At 38.3% G+C, this 18,156-nt stretch overlaps 1 protein-coding gene across 1 annotated transcript in view; it reads left to right on the top strand.

The window, feature by feature from the left end:
• Window positions 1-16,326, top strand: part of VKORC1L1 (vitamin K epoxide reductase complex subunit 1 like 1) — a 19,571-nt gene extending 3,245 nt beyond the window's left edge. Inside the window, exons 2-3 of the mRNA XM_009287681.2 lie at window positions 11,023-11,132; window positions 11,843-16,326. Of these exons, the coding sequence (XP_009285956.1) occupies window positions 11,023-11,132; window positions 11,843-12,069 (337 nt within the window). The 3' untranslated portion in view covers window positions 12,070-16,326. The remainder of the gene's footprint in view (window positions 1-11,022; window positions 11,133-11,842) is intronic.
• Window positions 16,327-18,156: the final 1,830 nt, after the last annotated feature.

The following is an 18,156-nucleotide window of genomic DNA, read 5'->3' as shown; positions in this document are numbered from 1 at the left end:
GTCCGGCGTGGCTGTCAGCGCGGGGTGGCGGCGGCGGGCGGGCTTGGCTGAGCGTACAGGCGGCAGGAGTCTGCGGCTGCGGACCGGGGCTGGCCCCGGGGAGGGCTTGCCTGAGGCGCAGAGAGGGCTGGGCAGCTGGGCCTGTGCTGGGGGCCATAGAGAGGGAGCAGGCCGAGGAGGGGGGTGTCGGGGCTCCCGGTTTAGGCAGCCGCTTCGCTGGAGGGCTGGCGTGGGACGACTTTTTTGGGGGATCACTACGGGCTGGAGGGTGAGGCACCCGCAATTTCTGTGTTGTAATCAATGGCAATTAGTGTGACAGGCATTTTAGTGGCAAATGCACGTTAGAGTAAAATGCTGTAGGTGTGTCTAGTGGTTGAGGCTAACATAAACGTGCAATTATAGATGATTGGCTTTGGGTGGTTTTAATTGGAGTATCTGAACTGCTTTTTCATTATAATGTTAGCTGGCAGCACAGAAGACTGTCTTCATGATACAGAGGAAGTGTTTAATTTGAGAGAGATTTGTATGCCTCAGCAGCAAAAGCCCAGTCCAAATCTTGATTTATTTTACAGGTTTCCTGTCAGTAATTACTTTAGCAGTTGTTTTCTAAAGGCCAGTGGTTCCTCTTTCTGTTAGGAGAGTCAGTGTATAAATTTTAATATGCTGCTAGCTTGACTTGTCAAGTAACTAGAATTACAATAATGAAAAGACTTAATCTGCTGTATAGTTACGAGTGCTACCAGTATAAACATGCTACAGGAAACACTTTCAGGTGTAATTTAGCTAAGAAACTCTCCTAAAAGCATATTTTCAGCTGAAGAAATAAGATGATTTGTCAGCAATCTTAAAATGGCTCTGTGCATATATATGTGTGTGTGTGTGTGTATATATATATATAGGCATATGAAGACATATGCAAAAGTATCCACCAGTAAGGAGCTGGGAACGGGAGGGGTTTGGTTCTTCAGCAAAAGTATATATTAAATGCTTTCTTTTTTTAAATGAGAATTTTGTTGTTATCATGTTAGTGCCTTCTGCTGCATGAGTACTTGAGATTTTTTTTTTTTTCCTCTCACTGTAACCTGCATAAAAGCTGTCACGGTTTTTATAAAGGTACTTGCTGTGTTATCATAACAAGCCAATGGGGGAGAATATGCCCATACTCTGTCAAGGTGGAAGCTGGTTAAATTGTTTAGGCAAAACATACAGGGGACTCTTAGTCTTAAAACCACTTCTGTGGTGACAGGAGTGGGACTGTGTTATGTTACAAAGAGATGTGTATCTACAGATGTCTGAAAAGAGGCTCTTGTGATTGAATAAGGGCTTTAACTCTGCTTTTCTGTCTGTCATCAGATAATCTTTAGTTTGTGAAGGTGCTTTTTCATGTCTCTATTAGAGAAGTGTCTTGAAATGAGAAGTTTCAATCTAAACAGGAAGAAGACTTCAATAAGCTTGCCAGATAACTTAAACTTATAAATTAAAATTATGCATAGGCTACTGAGGTTAAACCATGTGAGTATTGTCAGTAATCTAAATTTTACCACAGCTATAGAGGTAAAAAGAGAATAACAGGCATTTAAGCACCTAAGTGGCCTTTGTAGTAGTCTGTTCTTGTATAGAATTGGTCCTTCATTAGCTTTTTATTGTTATTGCAAATGCTGCTATTGAGACAGGGAATTTGAAGTAAGAGTTTTAATGCATGTTTACTAACCACTTTGAAGAAGTAAAATAATTCCAATTATATCTTTAGGTATTTCTAATTATAGAATAATGCTTGGTAATTACAGTGTTCATTAGTAATGCTGCAGCTGAAATGTTGAGTATGCCATGGTAAGACCTGTAAATACTTTACTGTAGGAATTCTGTACAATAATATGAACAGTTAGGGATAAAATCAACTAAAATTTCACTGGCAGTTGCTAGGAGAATCATGCTTGAAGACTGAAGTGTTGCAAATGTCAGGATAGCTCACGATAATTAGAGCAGGTGGTAAAAGTAGTTTGTGGAAAAGGAGCATGCAAGTTCTGTTCAGTCAAACCATATTTGGAGAAGAATGTGCTTTCAATGCTGTACAGGACACAGACAAAAAAGGAGTATTGCTTTAAAACTAAGACAAGAGGGCAAGTTATTAAACTTTGAAGTAAGAATAACATTGAAAGAAATCAATCTTATTTTCCATGTTGCCACAGCTCCCTATCCGTTAGTCATTCTCTCTCCCTCTGTCCAACTGAACGTTCCTTGTTGCTACCACATGTCACCAAAGTTTCTCTGAAACTTGATTTCTAAAAGGAACTTTTAACTACTATTTAGATTTCACTGAGATAGCAGAGTTTCAAATACGGTGTTCCAGCATTTTCACGTGTGATGCAGATTTAACTTTCAACCGTTTCTTTTCTCATTAAGCTATTACACTGGCAATCACAAATTATTTGATTAGCTGATTAGCAGAGTTAACTCTGCAGAGTTAAATGGGTGACAAACTTGTACTTAGTGGCTTTTACTGGCTTCTAGAGTGTTTGTTCGGTTGTGTGACTTTTTATTTAAGCTAGATTTACTAATGGGACTTGGAATGTAACGATCCTCACATTTCGAGTGTTGACTCCAGCAGTGGACTGAACTTCGAAAAGCACATCATGGTGTTGGGATTAATTTTAACTGTATAGAATAATTAGAATAAATTAGTGTATTGTTCCCTGAGCTGAGTTAGTTTGGAACTAAGTTCTGGTCTTTGGGGAGGATTTTTTTTTTCACTAATAAGCTGTTAGTATTTCCAAGTCTTGCTTTTAAGCCAAATCTGGTATTGGCACAACAATGAGAACAGAAATGTTGTAAAGATGACCAGCATGCAGAAGGAGGAGCATGGAAAATCTTATATCAGAGACTGACTCATCCAGAAGATTATGTTGGAGAGATACCTTCCTAGTATCCCTTATTCAAAATATTAATATATTTTGAATATATTAGCATATTTCAAGCTTTTATCATGGGGAAGGTTCACGAAATAGTTTAGAAAGAAAAACAGTTAAGGACTGTATAATGACCACTGTCATTTTCCGGTAAGACACAAGGGAAGGTATTAGGGAAATACCTAATGTTTTCATTTGGCAATTGCTCTATATATTTTAAGTGAATTGCTCTCTTATATTTGAGAATAATTAAGTGGCAAGAATGTCTTTATTTATAAATAAAGATATACAGCGGTGTGTGCCCTTTGGTCATTCATGCTAGCTATCTTAAGTCTGCTCACCTTCATAAATCACTTACAGTGAATTTAGACCTATGTAAATGTTATGTTTTAATTGCTTAGTCTTGTGACATAGTACTTCAGCGTTATGTTGTGTAAGTTATGCTATGTTATGCTGGCGTAGAGCTCATTTCTCTGCAGAGCGGGCGTGCAGTTATGCTGTAAGATATTGCAGTTAAAACTTTGACCAGTGCTGGTTTTTCAGTGAAGCACGCCTTGCCAGAACTATTGTTCTGGTGCATCTTTATAGAGTGCAGACCGTAACAGAGATCAAGTTGACAAGAACAACCCCATTATCTAAGGAAATGGGACATGGAAGAAAACTTCTGACCTTCTCCTTAACCTGATGTTTATATTGCAGGTTCCCATTCAGTTCTGTTGTGGGGCAGTTCCTGTAAACTTGATGTCTTTCAAGTTTGCTTGATTCCAGGTTAAGAACATTATATAGCAGTTATCTTTCATATTAATGGTAAGTTCCTCATGTCCCAGCATTCTTTTTATTGCTGTACCTGCAAGCAAGTATACAGATATGTTTGAGGTTGACAGCTGCAATTGTTAGTGACTGATGTAAGGTGAGAAATGGTAAAGGTAGTATAAAAGGGGAAGCTTGTTTAGTCCATTCTTGTGAACCAGCATAGGCAAATGATGCTTGTGCTTTTTTGAAATTTTACTAGTTTTGTAAGTCTTTGCTAGTCAGTAATTTCTCTAACCTGAGCCAAGTTACTGTTTTTGTTAGGCATCTTCGATTCACTACAGAAAAAGATAGAAGTTTGATTAAACTAGTGAAGGGCAGTATGTGGAACAGCTGGTGGTCATTCAACAGGAATCATATTTGTGATTCTTAGGCTATCGAAATAGTTTACATAAAAATGTGGTCTCCTGAGACCGAGATAAAAATCTATCCTGTGATTTAAAATTGGTTGTTTATTTCTGAGGTCTGCAAATTGTTAGGTAGCAGGTGTAATGGTGCTTTTTCAGTTACTCTGTAGCAGAGATTCATTGTTTTTGCTGTGTGAGGGAAGGTTTGAAGATCTCTAGTTTGATTGGGCAGGGGGAAATCAGTGTAGGCAGAAGCCATCTAGTGTGTCAAGCACTTTGCTTCAGCAGGATTTGGAGTGCTGCGGGTTCAAGATGATGGTGAATTGGCATAGCTGTAGCTAGATGAGTGCGATACAAGTTTTACAGCTAAGAATACTGAGCCAAAAAAGCGCAAACAACTTGAGGCCAAGAAAGGTTGTATTAGCTTGCTTTTTTAGCCTGGTTTCTGAGAATATTTTGCCTTTGTGTGTTGTGTATTAGTCATTTATTTTATAATTTTTCATTTTTTTTATGGCAAAATTTAACAAAGGATACAAGTTACTAAAGTTTTATAGAAACAGATTCAGTGCCAAAGGGGAGGGGAGAGGGACTCAAAGTAATACCTCTGCTGAAGGGAAAAAAAACCTGCCGGGTGAGCTAAGGTTACCTGTCCCATTGGTTTGCCAGCCAGACAGGCAGCGCATGTGCAAATAGGACTCAGACAGAGCTGATAGAGAATGGACTTGAGTGGGGAGGCAGGGTGCAGAGGCTGGAGGGTGTGCGCTGGGAGGGACCTGGTTATTCTGTGTGCTGGGGAAGGAAGGGGTTTCAGGAACATTTATAGAAAACCAGCTTTGTTAGTTCTAAAGCAAGTTGTTCCCAAAGCAGCAGAAACTGATAGTTCAAGTGATTTTTGTCTCATCTTTTTAAAGGAAAATTGATGACTTTATACTTCAGGCTGATATAATACGTAGTGGCTGAGGCACTTTTTTTATAAAATACAGCAGTACCCTAGCTACATGAGGGTTTTTTTTTTCCAACCTTACAGTGATCTGATCTTGAGCACATGTATTTTTGCTTTTCATAAATATTTCATAAATATATCATTTCTAGCTTGACTGGAATTTGCAATAGGGCTGAAAATTATTTTGCCTGATGCAAGGTAAATTTCACAGAGTGAAAGCTGTCATTTATGATTGCTTAATAGAAGAAATTATATAAAAGCAATACAGTGCTGTTGGCTTGTAGCTTGAATAACCAGTGCTTCTGTAAAGACTGCTATAAAATAATTAACCACTGTCTGCTTGAGATTTTGCTGATCTAGACACTGAGATTTTTTCAGACTGTTTCTGAGGTAGAGCTGTAGGATATATAGAACAAAACTTCATTTGTTTATGGTAAATACTGCTAATAGATTTAAACATGAAATTAAGTGAATCAAAATTTTTGAGCACTCTTGGCAAGGCTACAAATGGGAATTTTTAATCTCCTTTCTTTCTTGTGGCTTCTGATTGAAGGCTTTTACTTAATTTATTAAAACTGTTAGAGTGGCCTGAGCGACCTTGTAACCATGAACTAGGTTTAATCCAAAATCCTCTAGTGAAGCTGTAAAGAAGCTGCAACCAAAGTTTCTTAACATTGCTAAGTATTAACACGCTCCAGATCCTTTGACCTCTATATGAGCTTTTTGCTGAAAGCCATGTGTGAGCATAGGCCAGCTTTACTCCCCTCCTGAGAGCTTTCATTCTGTACTGTAACTTATCTCAGAAGTCAGATGACACTTAAAGAAATGTGCATATCACTTGCCAAGTGTAGGCTTTTTTTAGAAAATGTGTATTGTTTCCTCAGGGTTATAAAGTGGTAAATGGTGCTTGCTGTTGATAACAAAATAATGCTTATAGGATGAAAAATAATCCTGAAATGAGGGGTTTTAAGTAAGCTACTACTACTCAGAAAACAGAACTTGAGCTCTTTACTTACAGTTCTCTGAAAAGACAATCTTTTGTTATTACTGTTGTTTGCCCTTTTCATTGCAGCAAACCTAAAAATTGAGAGAGAGAAATGTGTTGGAAAACCTGCTGCTGCACAAATGCAGAGTGTCCTCAGATTTTTGAATCATGCATGCCATTTAATAATCTGGTCTCCTGAAGGATTTGATAGCGTTTTCAACTACACGTTTAGGAGACTAGAATTTGAACTGGGAAGTATATGTGTGCTTTGTTCAAGGCATCTGCTACTCGCTGATGTCAGAGACATGGTACTGAAGCTAGCCGGGCTTGACCTGACCTAGTATGGTTATCTTCATGTTAAAATGAATATACATTAGTTTTTTTCTTGACATGAGAACTAAGGATTGCCAAGTGAAAATGAGGTGATGTGATTCTGGAATTCATTACTGGGGGATGTTGTGGGGGTCAGAAGTACGTGTTCAGAAAGCATCTAGGGACATTCAGGAAGGCCTCAAGGTAGGCTACTGAGCATGTTGGTGCAGGTGAAACCCCAGTTCAGAAGTTTCTTAAACTGATTCTTAACTTAATGATGGTGAGGTCAAGGAGAGCATCTTGGGGAATAATCTTTTTGTAAAAGCCCTTAAAAACATCTCCTGCAGGTAACTGTCAGAATTGGGGTGCTTGGCTAGAAAAAACAGTGTAGCATTTCTTACAGAGAGTGGATGAGTTGATAATCTGACTCCTGGCTAAATGTATGCTTTTTGTTTGTTTGACTTGTTGTGTTTGGCAGGCTTGGAATTCTGTTGCTTTTTGAGCTAATACTGACAACTCTTACAGCTTTTAACTTGTTAAACATGGAGGTTGTTTACTTGTCCTTTAAAAAGACTGAGATACTGAGTGTAATGCATGAGGTTCTCTTGGTTGCCTTTCTGCCAGTGGTATATCATCTGGTAAATTACGTTAAAATGTTTAAAGTGTACTCCCATAATACGCTGTCCTGGAACATAGAGGATGTTCATAATTGTGCAAAAGAGGTAATGATTTAACAGTATAAGATTTTATTGGAGATATGTCACTTGTGGATCAAAATGACCTCCGTTCTTCTGGTCTTCCTGTTAAGAAGTGCAAATACTGCTTTAAACTTCTAAAAATGCAACACTTCTGAGCTTTGTTAAATATCACAAACCAAAAGGGGCACTGTTTAGAGGTTGGATAATAATTTTCAAGACCTCCTTTTGATAAAAGGGAATGCACATTGGACTAAAAGTCACTGTAGTATTCAATTTTAGATGTTGGGAAACTACATGAACAGTTCTAAACACTTTGTCTTGGATTTCTTGAATCACTATTCTGAAAACCTTTTTAAAGAACATTCAAAGTTGTACCAGCAAATGAGAAGTGAAGCAGGCTGTCATCTTGAACAGAGAGGGAATTTGAGTTACTTGAAACATACAGGAAGATGTCTTAAAGATTTATTTTAAAACTTCCTTGAAGTTAGTTCAGATTGGGTTGGTTTTTTTTTTCTTTTAATAGGAGTGAAACTCGGGTGTGGCAAAGTAGGCTTGCCACACGTTTGTCATAGTGCTCTGAATCATGCAGGGTGACTTCAGCGTGATTTTCACAACAGAACACTTGACTGCTTCAGGGATGGGGGGCCACAAGTCAGTACCAGGAAAAAGTTGGTGATGCTGGACTATGCTTTTAGCTTGCTGTGCAAGCAACTCTTTAATTAGTGCAGCTCATTCTACTTAGCATTCTGTATCCAAAAAATTGATCCGAGTTAACAATAGTTCTTGTAAATTATATACTTTATAAAGAAAGGCAAGTTCTGTGAAGAACTTCTGAGCAGTTTATAGTCCTTTTTACTGATGTTTTATTTCTTGGAGTTTATTCTGTTGTTAGGATTGCAATCTTTCTTCTTGCTATTTGTTTGCCATATGTTTTTAGACTCTTAAGGTTACCATAACTCAAGTGTGATTTTGGTGTGAGAAGGAAGATTATCATACTCAGTCTTCCTCCTTCCTCCTTTTGCTTGCGAAAGTACTTGGCTCATTGTGCATTTTAGTGGGTTTTGGGACCTCCTTGCTAGAACTAGGAGATGATTTAGCCTCTTCAGTAGAGAAATTAGATGGAAATAGAAATATATGAAGTCTAAATATTTTGCTTTTCAGTTTGATGCAGAAAACTTCCTCACACTTCAAATCTTATAAGGCTGGAAAAAGTGCTTCGTCTTAAACCACAGGCTTCTTAGCAGTCCTGAAGTGTGTGGAATAAGATGCGAGTGAGAGCTGTACTCCATGGATTGAAATTTAATACTTGATGTCCTTAAAGCTGCTACAAGGCCAACAAGATACTTAATGAACTATTGCATGTGGAAAAAGCTTTCACCATGCTCTGACCTTCTTGCAGCTATGAACAGATCACTTGGGGACACTGACTGTCAGGAAGGGCTTGAACTCATTATCTTTCCATTAGCAACATTTTATTCACTTGCAGAATAACTGTAGTGTCAGATTCTGTAGTCTAAAGTTTCTGATGTTTTAAGCTTGAGTTTGCTCTCAAACACGACAGGATCTCATGAGCATCAGAAGAAGTGAGTGCATACAGCTAGGGCAGGGAGAGGGTAGGAATTCAGCATCCTGCAGTTACTTTGAGCTAGGCTAATGTTGAACCACAGACTTAGGCACACTTTGAGTTATGCTGTTTAGTCTCTCGGTAAGGAAAGTCTGAGTGTGTTCAAACAGAGTTTAATGTCACCCTATAAAGAATTCTCACTTGGAGACTAGAACAGTAAATTGCACCTGTGGATAGGAAGCTGAAGCATCTATAAATGTGGTAATACAGAAAAATAAAAATAGACTATTAAATGCAAAATGATGATACCTTTAATATATTTGCCTAGCTCTTTAATACTGCGTTTGGTAGCTGGACAACATGAGACAATTGTTACATGTGCTGTGACCATCTTATCAAAGTAAGGCTGAAAAATAAACAGTTCTCACTTAGAATCCAGATAACATTCAGTGTGTGGGAGGAAAGTCTCGTCATAGCTGAGATTCTTTGGAACTTGAAGTATTTATTTATAATGTTTGCTTATGTATTCTTGCATGGTGTTTGGTCTTTTTTTAAAACCCCTCCCTCTTGGAAGCGTGGCTCCCTTAGCTGTGAAGTGCTGCACTCGCATCTGTACAGCTGCTTTTCTGGATCTTTGCCATCCATCCTTGATACTGCTTCTCCTACAAACTACACCATACGCTAATTGGGACTGTTGGCCTTCGTATGCTGCAGGGAGGATGTGTAACCAGTCTTGTCCCCCATGGTTTGCATAGCCCCAAACTTGCACTGGGATAACTGCAGGGAGCGAGGCAGTATTGCACTGCTCCCACAAGCAGTTCACTGTTTTTTCTAACCCCTCACAGCTCTGGGATGCAAGGCATTGTTCCCATGGTAAAGCAAGCATCGGTCTTTTCTATGGTGGCTTGAAGCTTTATATTTGCACATAAGTTTCACTTCAGTCATTTACAAGATTTGAGACCAAGCCAGTGGAAAGTATGTTTGGTTTTTTTTACTGTTTATGCAGTAAATATGCTTTCTAGGAATTGGTACCTAATTCTCTGCTTGGTTTCTTGGGGAGAAGAGCACAAGACTTGGGTATAATAGTTAATTGCAGACAGTTACTAAGTTTGAATTAAAATGATTAATTTGAATATGTTTTGAAAATACTATACAAATGGCTGTGAGATTATTAAGTATTTTGGAGGTGGTATTAAGTTGTATTTATCGTGGTACCCTTCTTGTGTGAGGAAACTGCTTGTAATGTGGTAGCCTTTCACTGGTCTTTGATGTATGGTGAAGTATATCAGCAACGTTCTGTAGTGTGCAGAGAGCAAACGTACGCTGTGTCTTGGTTTAGTAGAACCATTGCCTCTAGTACAACAAGCTATTCTGAAACTGCATTTCTGTTGGCATAAATGTAGCATGCTAGCGTTTTCTGCTGCAACAGCAGTGAGGAATTGTGCTTTTTTTAACATAGTTATGTGACAGTTAACCTGATAATGTGAACCTAGCCTTACATTTATGTAGTGCTTGACTTGATGCTCCAAAGACATGCTGGCAGATATCCTAATGTTCTCTTGTAAGTGAATTCAGTTGCATGTTGAAGCAGTGTTAACTTCTCTTCGTATTTTCAAGTGACACTAATAAATAAGGTCCTCACTTTGCGTGGTCACAAATAATGGCATGGTCTGCCTTAGGGCATCAAATTAATGGTTTCTAGCACAAATACATTTGCTGATTTAATCTTTTACCCTGCTTATTGCAGCAGCAGTTTTGTAGGGCTTGTGCTGCTTTCTACCTTATCACTAAAAAGTTGAAAGTACTTTGTGGTTAAGGTGCTAGTTCAAAATGTCACACTGTGCAAGGGCTCTAACGAATAAGGTGTGTGACTCTTGTTATGGTACCATCCCCAGCTTGTCTGCTTGGCGGATTTGGGTTCCTCCTAAGGTGTTAGGCTGATCAGGAGCAGCTGAAGCGCAAACATATGTTCTGATTTGCTTGCTCTGATGCCAGTGAGGTAAGTGCTGGCAGAGCTGGTAACAACTAGTTACCAAGTTGTACCATTTTCCCTCAGCTGTATAGTAAGCATGTGTCCAACTTACTGTGGTGGAGAGAACTGTTGTTCCCTCCAAGCTATCGTTGGAGGAAAGAAGTGTTTATTTGACAAAAGAGCTTTAAACTACAACCCTAGGAAGCAGACATAGTATTTGGTGAAGTTGCAACTGTGTTAACTTGGTAGTTTCTGCCATGTCAAATAACTTCAATCAGCAATGTGTGGGATAAAATCATACCTCATGCACCCCCTGTTGCAAGCTGCTTGGTTTTCCAAGATAACCCTGAACCTCATATATTCTGACATGACCACTACAGTCCTGTTTGTATCTATCTTTTTTTTCCCAACAGTGATGAATTGAAAATACTGATGTAAAGCAATAGGTGCCCAAAAAAAAGTTAATTAGTTTCACTGTTTTACAGATGGGGTCGAGGATTCGGTCTGTTGGGTTCCATCTTTGGAAAGGACAGTGCAATGAATCAGTCAAACAGTGTTTTTGGGCTCGTGTTTTATATACTACAAATGCTACTTGGTAAGTATTAATTCAGTTTAGAGCCTAAAGTATATAACAGGTCTGTGGTGATGAAAGAGGAGTGCCTTATACATTGAGCAATCTGCAAGAGACCAGATAAATGCATGTGATGTTATCTTTTTTTTTTTAGCACCAGTCTAATCATACATCTGTCCAAAGGGCTTAAAAACCCAGCTGATAACAAGAGCAATTGCATTTTCTCCTCCTATGCTATTAATAATATAAGCATCAAGGCAGTTGCTGAACTGGTATTTTCACTTAAATATATTTAGCATTGGATTGCATGATAGAAAAGAGAGGAAATAAAACTGGAATTTATAAGTTTTGCAGGAGTAATAGAGATAGCAGGCAAAAAAAGTGCATGAAGTGTAATGTATGCATATTTCTTTGTAACTCTATGGTCTGCTATAAAGCTATTAATATTCATAGACATAACTTGACCAACCTGTAACTTTCCCATAACTCAGGAATACGGAAGATGGTAAATACTACACATACTTCTTATCAAAGGACTGTCGTACAGAACCTAGAAGCTCCCCTCCAAATAGCGATTTGTCAGCCATCTTGAACTCATGGTATTTTAAACAGACTTTTGTGTAATACAAACTTGCTGAGTAGCCTTCAGTTTGAATTAGAGTGCTTAGGCTTTTTGCTTTGTGTGGAAGGGGGGAATGAGAGCAGCAGTAGTAACTTTCTCTCTCTTGTTGCAGGTATGACAGCAAGTGCAGTAGCAGCTCTAATCCTCATGACATCCTCCATAGTGTCTGTAGTAGGGTCATTGTACTTGGCATACATTCTGTACTTCGTGCTGAAGGAATTTTGCATTGTCTGCGTCATCACATATTTGCTGAACTTCATTCTCTTTATCATCAACTACAAACGACTAGTTTATTTGAACGAGGCCTGGAAACGGCAACTCCAACCCAAACAGGAATAACGCCTGTTTGAACTTTTGACTGACAGTCTGAAGACCCAACTTCCATTAAGTTTATTTTGCAGTAATTTTTTATTCTCCATATCAGACACTTTCCCTGAGAATCATAACTGAATTTTTAATTATAAATTTGAAGGGGCCCTAGATAATTTTTTTGTGCTAATCTTCAATTTAAATGTGGTTATGAAAGAAAGCTCTAATACAATCCAAGACAAGCTTTAACTTTACTTTGAAGGAGTTTTAGCCACAGCAAAACCTAGACTCTCTCTCTTCCCCCTCCACTTGTGAAGTGGGTAACACTTGGTATAAAATATCCTGTATATAAATTCAGGTATAACAAGATGTGATGACATTAAATATTCTAGACTAGCATTACCATATTTAATGTTGCCATGTTTACAGTATGTGTATTACTTTTTTTTTAGCTGATGGACTTAGGTTTGACTAGGACTTATACTGTAAATAAAACTAGAAATATTGGTTTCATCCCTGGAGAACTCGCTGTACAATCAGTTTTGTTAGCCTAGGAGCTGTCAGAGTGTTCAGCTAATAGTCGACTGACATGATGGAAGAAGTGGCCTCTATAGAGAACACCGTGTTGCTGCACTCACTGCTAGTGCTTTCACAAGAATGATGGTTGGGTTTTGTTCCATGTTTGGTTTTTTTTTTTTTCTCCAGTAACAAAAATGGAATTAAAGCTGAAACCTGAAGTATGTTCATTAAACCACAACTTCATTAATTTCTGTAAAGAATGAAAATAGTTTAATGTGGTCAATCGAAAGCTGCCACTGGGATATTATATGCAGATTGGGGGTTGGTGTATCAAAGAATGTTCTTTGAAAGGACTTAATTTCCATGCAGAGCTGTTTCATTGTTAAACTGCGGTCAGACAGCCAGTGTTACTAATGTTTGATGTTATATGAATGCTGCAGTATAGAATTGCAATTTGCAGTGGAAACCACTGACTGAGTGGGATAACCAAGTAGTGCACTGAAGAAGCAGTTACTTAATTGATCTTCGTCAGGATCTTTGGTTTGTGCTATATTGGGAAATGAACTTTAGGCCTGACACGCATAAGATCCCTTGGAAGGGCAACCTGTTTAGCGGGATAAGTAAGTAAATATGCTCCTGAAAATGAAATGTGATATAGTGCTATCATTGCTCTTTCTAATAACTAATTGAAAAAAAATTAAACTGCAGATTTAAACAAAGGAACAAATTTGTAAATGTTGTTTCTGCACTCAGTATTCTAAGGCTGAATGTTAAAAGTGCCTTCTGTCTTAAAATCTTAAACCAAATACTTTGTGTTGAACTTGGCAGGCAGAAGTGTCCTTGCTTTAAAAATGAACAAACAAACAAAATTCCCAGCAAACCTGCTGGGGATTTAAGAGTATTAAGAGATCTATTTTAGTTTTTAGACTGAGAAGTGGTAGCAATATTGTTGCAGTTAACTTAAATCAATCCGATAGAACGTTGATGATGTGATTCAGAAAAGTAAAATACTTGTGTTTCAGACTCTGTGACACCAAAATGTATAGGTTCAGCTACTTTCTGTAATTGGTGCTGTGCTGCTTTTTGCCCTTGTCAGCTTCTAAATATGAAGAATTCCAACTGCATACCCATTTATTTAAAGAATTAGTTTAACTAATTTTAGGATGTTTTTCTTAAACTTGAATGTCAGAGACACTTATGTTGTATGGCTAAGTGGATTATAAACACTAAGTTGCTGAGGATAACCTTGACTGTGAAACATACAGTGTTCCGTAGAGAAAATAGAATTTTTAGATTGAATTCACAAAATAGTATTTAAATTACTACTGAAGTAATCTTCTGGTTTGTATCGAGGATGTAGGTGGAAACTGCTTTTATGTATAGAGTTCTGTGGTATGAGTAACATCTGTTGCATGTAACACTAAATTACTTGTCCCTCTTGTCTAACAGTTTTAGACAACAATTCATTAAATGAGTTTGGTATTGACCAGAGTATAGTTAAAGCTTGTCTTGATGTTTAGTTCTGTCTCTCAAATGCCTTGAACTTTGATATGAGGGGAGTGAATGATGTTAAACTGGTCCCTCGAGGTTTTACTTTGTTCTTTTACAAGCCTTGAGGCAGTATTACTGTTTAATGTGTTGTATAGATTTATTTTGATGCCTTAGTGTAGATCACAGGAGTGCATCTTTTTCATCCAAGGAAGAGGTGAACACGTGCTGCCTGAAATGGTTAGTCGCAGTGCTAATATCTCAGAACAAGCAGCAATGGAGACAAGTCTAATCAGTGATTACTTGGTCCAATTTCTGGGTGTAGTGCACACCGTAAAAAGGAGAAAAGCCCCATCAGCTGAAAGTATAGGTGTTGACTAACTTCACTGTGTCTTGTGCTTGTCTGTGTGGGCATAGTCTGTTAATTCAGTTTGTTTAGTAAAATTGTTTAGGGCCAGATTTTCAGCAGTCGTGTCTGCAGTCCTTGTTTGTGTGCCCATTGGGATCAAATGGAAATTGAGTTTGGTCTCTGGAAGAATTTGCAGCTACACTTTGTGCACGAACTTGCAAATCTGATCCTTAATTGTGAACTCTCTTGTCTTGTGTGCTTTTCTTGCAGTTACTTTTTACTGGAAGTGATTTGCTAGAAATGGCCGTAACTCTTCTACTTTCTCTCTTGTGCTTCAGAAATGCAGTTGGCCTGAATAAAGGGCAAAATAATATTAGCAGTAGAAATTTGGACCTTTTTGCTTCCAGTTCTTTGACTCTTTCCTCATTGCTCCCAATGATAGAAACAGCGTATTTCTTCCAGTAAAATGGCTCAGGTTACAATTAGTAATGTGATGGAAATCTGATGAGTGCTTCATGCAACTGCCCCCAACCAAAACAAGTATTGTGGCAAATGTGTGGTTGCTATTAATTTGAGCCTTACAAATCCGAAGGCAAATTCTGAGAAATCCTGAGGATACAAGAGTAGAGTATGGGTAAAAGCTAGTAAATAATACCTGGTCTGGCGAAATTACCTGTGGACGTCTTGCTGCAATCATTCTTACGCTGCATTCATGCAGTCCAAACATAAGAGCTTGAATGAACCCAATCAGAGGCCTTTTTGGTTGTGGTTTCAACACTCATGAGAACGGAGGGGAAAAAATTCATAATTTACAAACAGTGGTTCTGAATTTGGGCTCCCCCCCACCCCGGCTCTCAGTTCTGCAGGGAGGAGCGGATTGTAAAGGCAAAAGAACCTCATCCCCAAACCTGCTTAGGAACTAAACATTCCTGAAATCCTCTTACTGTAAGGTACTTGCTACTCTTAAGGCCAACGAAGCATTCAAGTCTCGTTTAGGAAATGAACATTCTTGAAGTTTCTTACTGTAAAGTGTTTGCAATGCTAAGGCCAATGAAACATTCCCTACCACCTTTATCTAAAGTGACAATAATTCTCTCATTAGGAGATTTCTGCATATTGTAGTACGCATTTGTCTTCTGCTGTACAGAGTCTCTCGATTGCTCAAAAAGTTTGGTGAGGTGCTTCAGGCAGCACTTGATGCTCCTAATTTATATGGGCTAAAGTCAGAGAGATCTAATAGCTTTGGTTCTGCCAATGTTGTTTAAATGTGATCTAGACAAAACTGGTCCAGAAAAGATGAAGTATTCTGTTACCATAAAACTGTATTAAGCATGGCCTAAATATTAGGTGTTTGTTCTGTATAGTATGTTCCATCAACTATTTATTACTAGTGCTTTAAACTCCAAATTAAACATCCATTTAAATGGAGTCATTGGGCAGATGTTCCTTTTATCAATGTAGGTTGAGAGATTCTCTATTGGAGATTTAGGATACAATTTTGCTAACAGGTAAACCAATGTAAATATGTACGAATTCTATTTGTTGCACATAACTTTTTGGTATAAAAAATAAATGTAGAAATTACCTGTGGACGTCTTGCTGCAATCATTCTTATGCTGCATTCATGCAGTCCAAACGTAAGAGCTTGAATGAACCCAATCAGAGGCCTTTTTGGACTCAGTCTGAGCCTTAGAAACTGTTTTTAAAGTCAGTACTGTAATTCTCTTTCTAGAAATGTACTAAGTTGTGATTTTTTTCAAAGAGATTGTGTGTTAGCAGTAGAAGGGTTAAAGCACTTGGGTCCCCAGAGATACCGGTTTATAGAATTTCTGCAGCTTCATTGTGTCTTGCTGAATGTTGCGTGCACATGGGTGTGTAAAGGTTGAGCAGCATTGACTTGAGGCTTTCACTGTTTACAGTTCTTTAAGCAACATGCAAATACTCCTGTTAAGTATGTTATTTTTATCACTTCCTGCTCTCCTTGTTCTGTAGGTCTGCTTTAACTCCACTCTGAGAAGATCACAAAGTTATCTGGAAACTGCTGTATGTTTTCCTGGATTTGGGGGGGAGGGAGGGAGCTCTTGGGGAAGGGTTGGATAGGCGGGTTGGGTTTACAATTGCACTGAGCTGTTAAGAACAAGCTGGAACTAAGACTCTGAAATGTGTGCTTACCATACGTGTGGATATTAAACTCTGCATCTTTTTTCTTGGACTGAATGAAAGTAATAGCTTTCTCTTCTGCAGCCGCAAGCCCCGTCTGTTACCATAGGGATCTGAGCCCTAGTTTGTAATGTGTTAACAACGTCAAATCTTTATCTGTATTTTGATGTGGCAGTTGTTGGTATGTCATGTCTGTTGAAATGGGGAAGAAAATGGTTTAAAAAAAATTATGTCTAGAGATCGAGAAGTTGAAATGACTTTCAGACACTGGTAGTGGGCTTAAATACGGTATTCACTCTTATACCATGGTACATTTGAGCAAGTGTCTTTTTACGATGGGTAGACTTTTATATTCTGTGTTTTTAGTTATATAGAAAATCTGTAAACCTAACGTGGTATAACCATAAAGAATGTTGATAGTATGTTTCTTCTTTTCCCTTAAACTCAAGAAAAACTGTTTTGAATTCTGCAGTAAACATATATGTCCTTATTCTGCATGTAGCAGTGTGGAAGGTGGTGTTGGTTTCTAATGTATCACATCTAAAGGAAAGAGAATTTGGCCACCACACAACATAAGAGCAAATATTTTCTTTATATTGGCAGATGTTTTTTCTTGAGGTACTAGCAAAAGAGCCAGTTGCAGAAAAAGTAGTCATAGCAACAGTTTCACTCAGTATCTGTGAATCAGAATAATGAAACTACATAATTGTGCCAACTTGCAAAATTCAGCAGGCAGCCTCCAATTTTGTGGTTCTGCTACAGGTGATGCTGCTCATGGGACAGCCCTGGGATGTTGCAATAAGAAGCTTGCAGACTAAGCATTCTGAGCTCTTCTGTGAGTATCGGCACAATCTATTACAGTCTAAAGCCTGGCCTTTAGAGTCCTCCAAGACTGGTGTGCGGCCTGAAAGGGACGTTACTACACTACATTACTGTCTAAAGTAGCGTGTGCACATAAATTTACACATCGCCCTACTCCAGAATGCTTCAGGCCAGTATCAAAAAGGTTTCAATCAAATTTACCCTCAGAATGCTTCAGGCCAGTATCAAAAAGGTTTCAGTCAAATTTACCCTCTAGACTATTATTACTGTAGTACATAGTGACAATTTAATATGAAGGAAACTCTTCCATGCTGGAAGGTAAAACCGCATCTAATAGCGGCAGTTCTGGTACTGTGACTAAAATAGTTTTAAACAAAGTTCAGTTAATGTAGTACCTACCTATCTAACATATTCCACCTTGCTGCTGTAGTATGAATTCCATACTGTATTGGAGTATGTTGGGTATCCTCACAGAAGTGGTGGTTCATATACTTCCTGAATGCTGTGAACTCTCAGAATTTCTCAGCCAGCCACATACATTCTGTCCAGCAAGAGAAGCTATATAAATTGTGCTCTTCAGTAATCCTGTGGACAATTTGCTGTGATCTGAGTAGTGTAACTGTTAGGGGAGTATAACTGGAAAACCTCATTTGCGTTGGAGGGATGTGATGTTCATTTAGAGTAACTTGGATTTTTTTTTTAAGTATTCAGCATTGATTTGTATCATGTAATATTTTAATTTTTTTGCCATAAACAGATACCTCAGTCAGGATCTCTAA

The sequence above is a fragment of the Aptenodytes forsteri genome, unplaced genomic scaffold (assembly GCF_000699145.1).
Source record: "Aptenodytes forsteri isolate BGI_AS27 unplaced genomic scaffold, ASM69914v1 Scaffold188, whole genome shotgun sequence".
NCBI classification, from domain to species: Eukaryota; Metazoa; Chordata; class Aves; order Sphenisciformes; family Spheniscidae; genus Aptenodytes; species Aptenodytes forsteri.
This window is presented reverse-complemented; position numbering and strand designations above follow the sequence as displayed.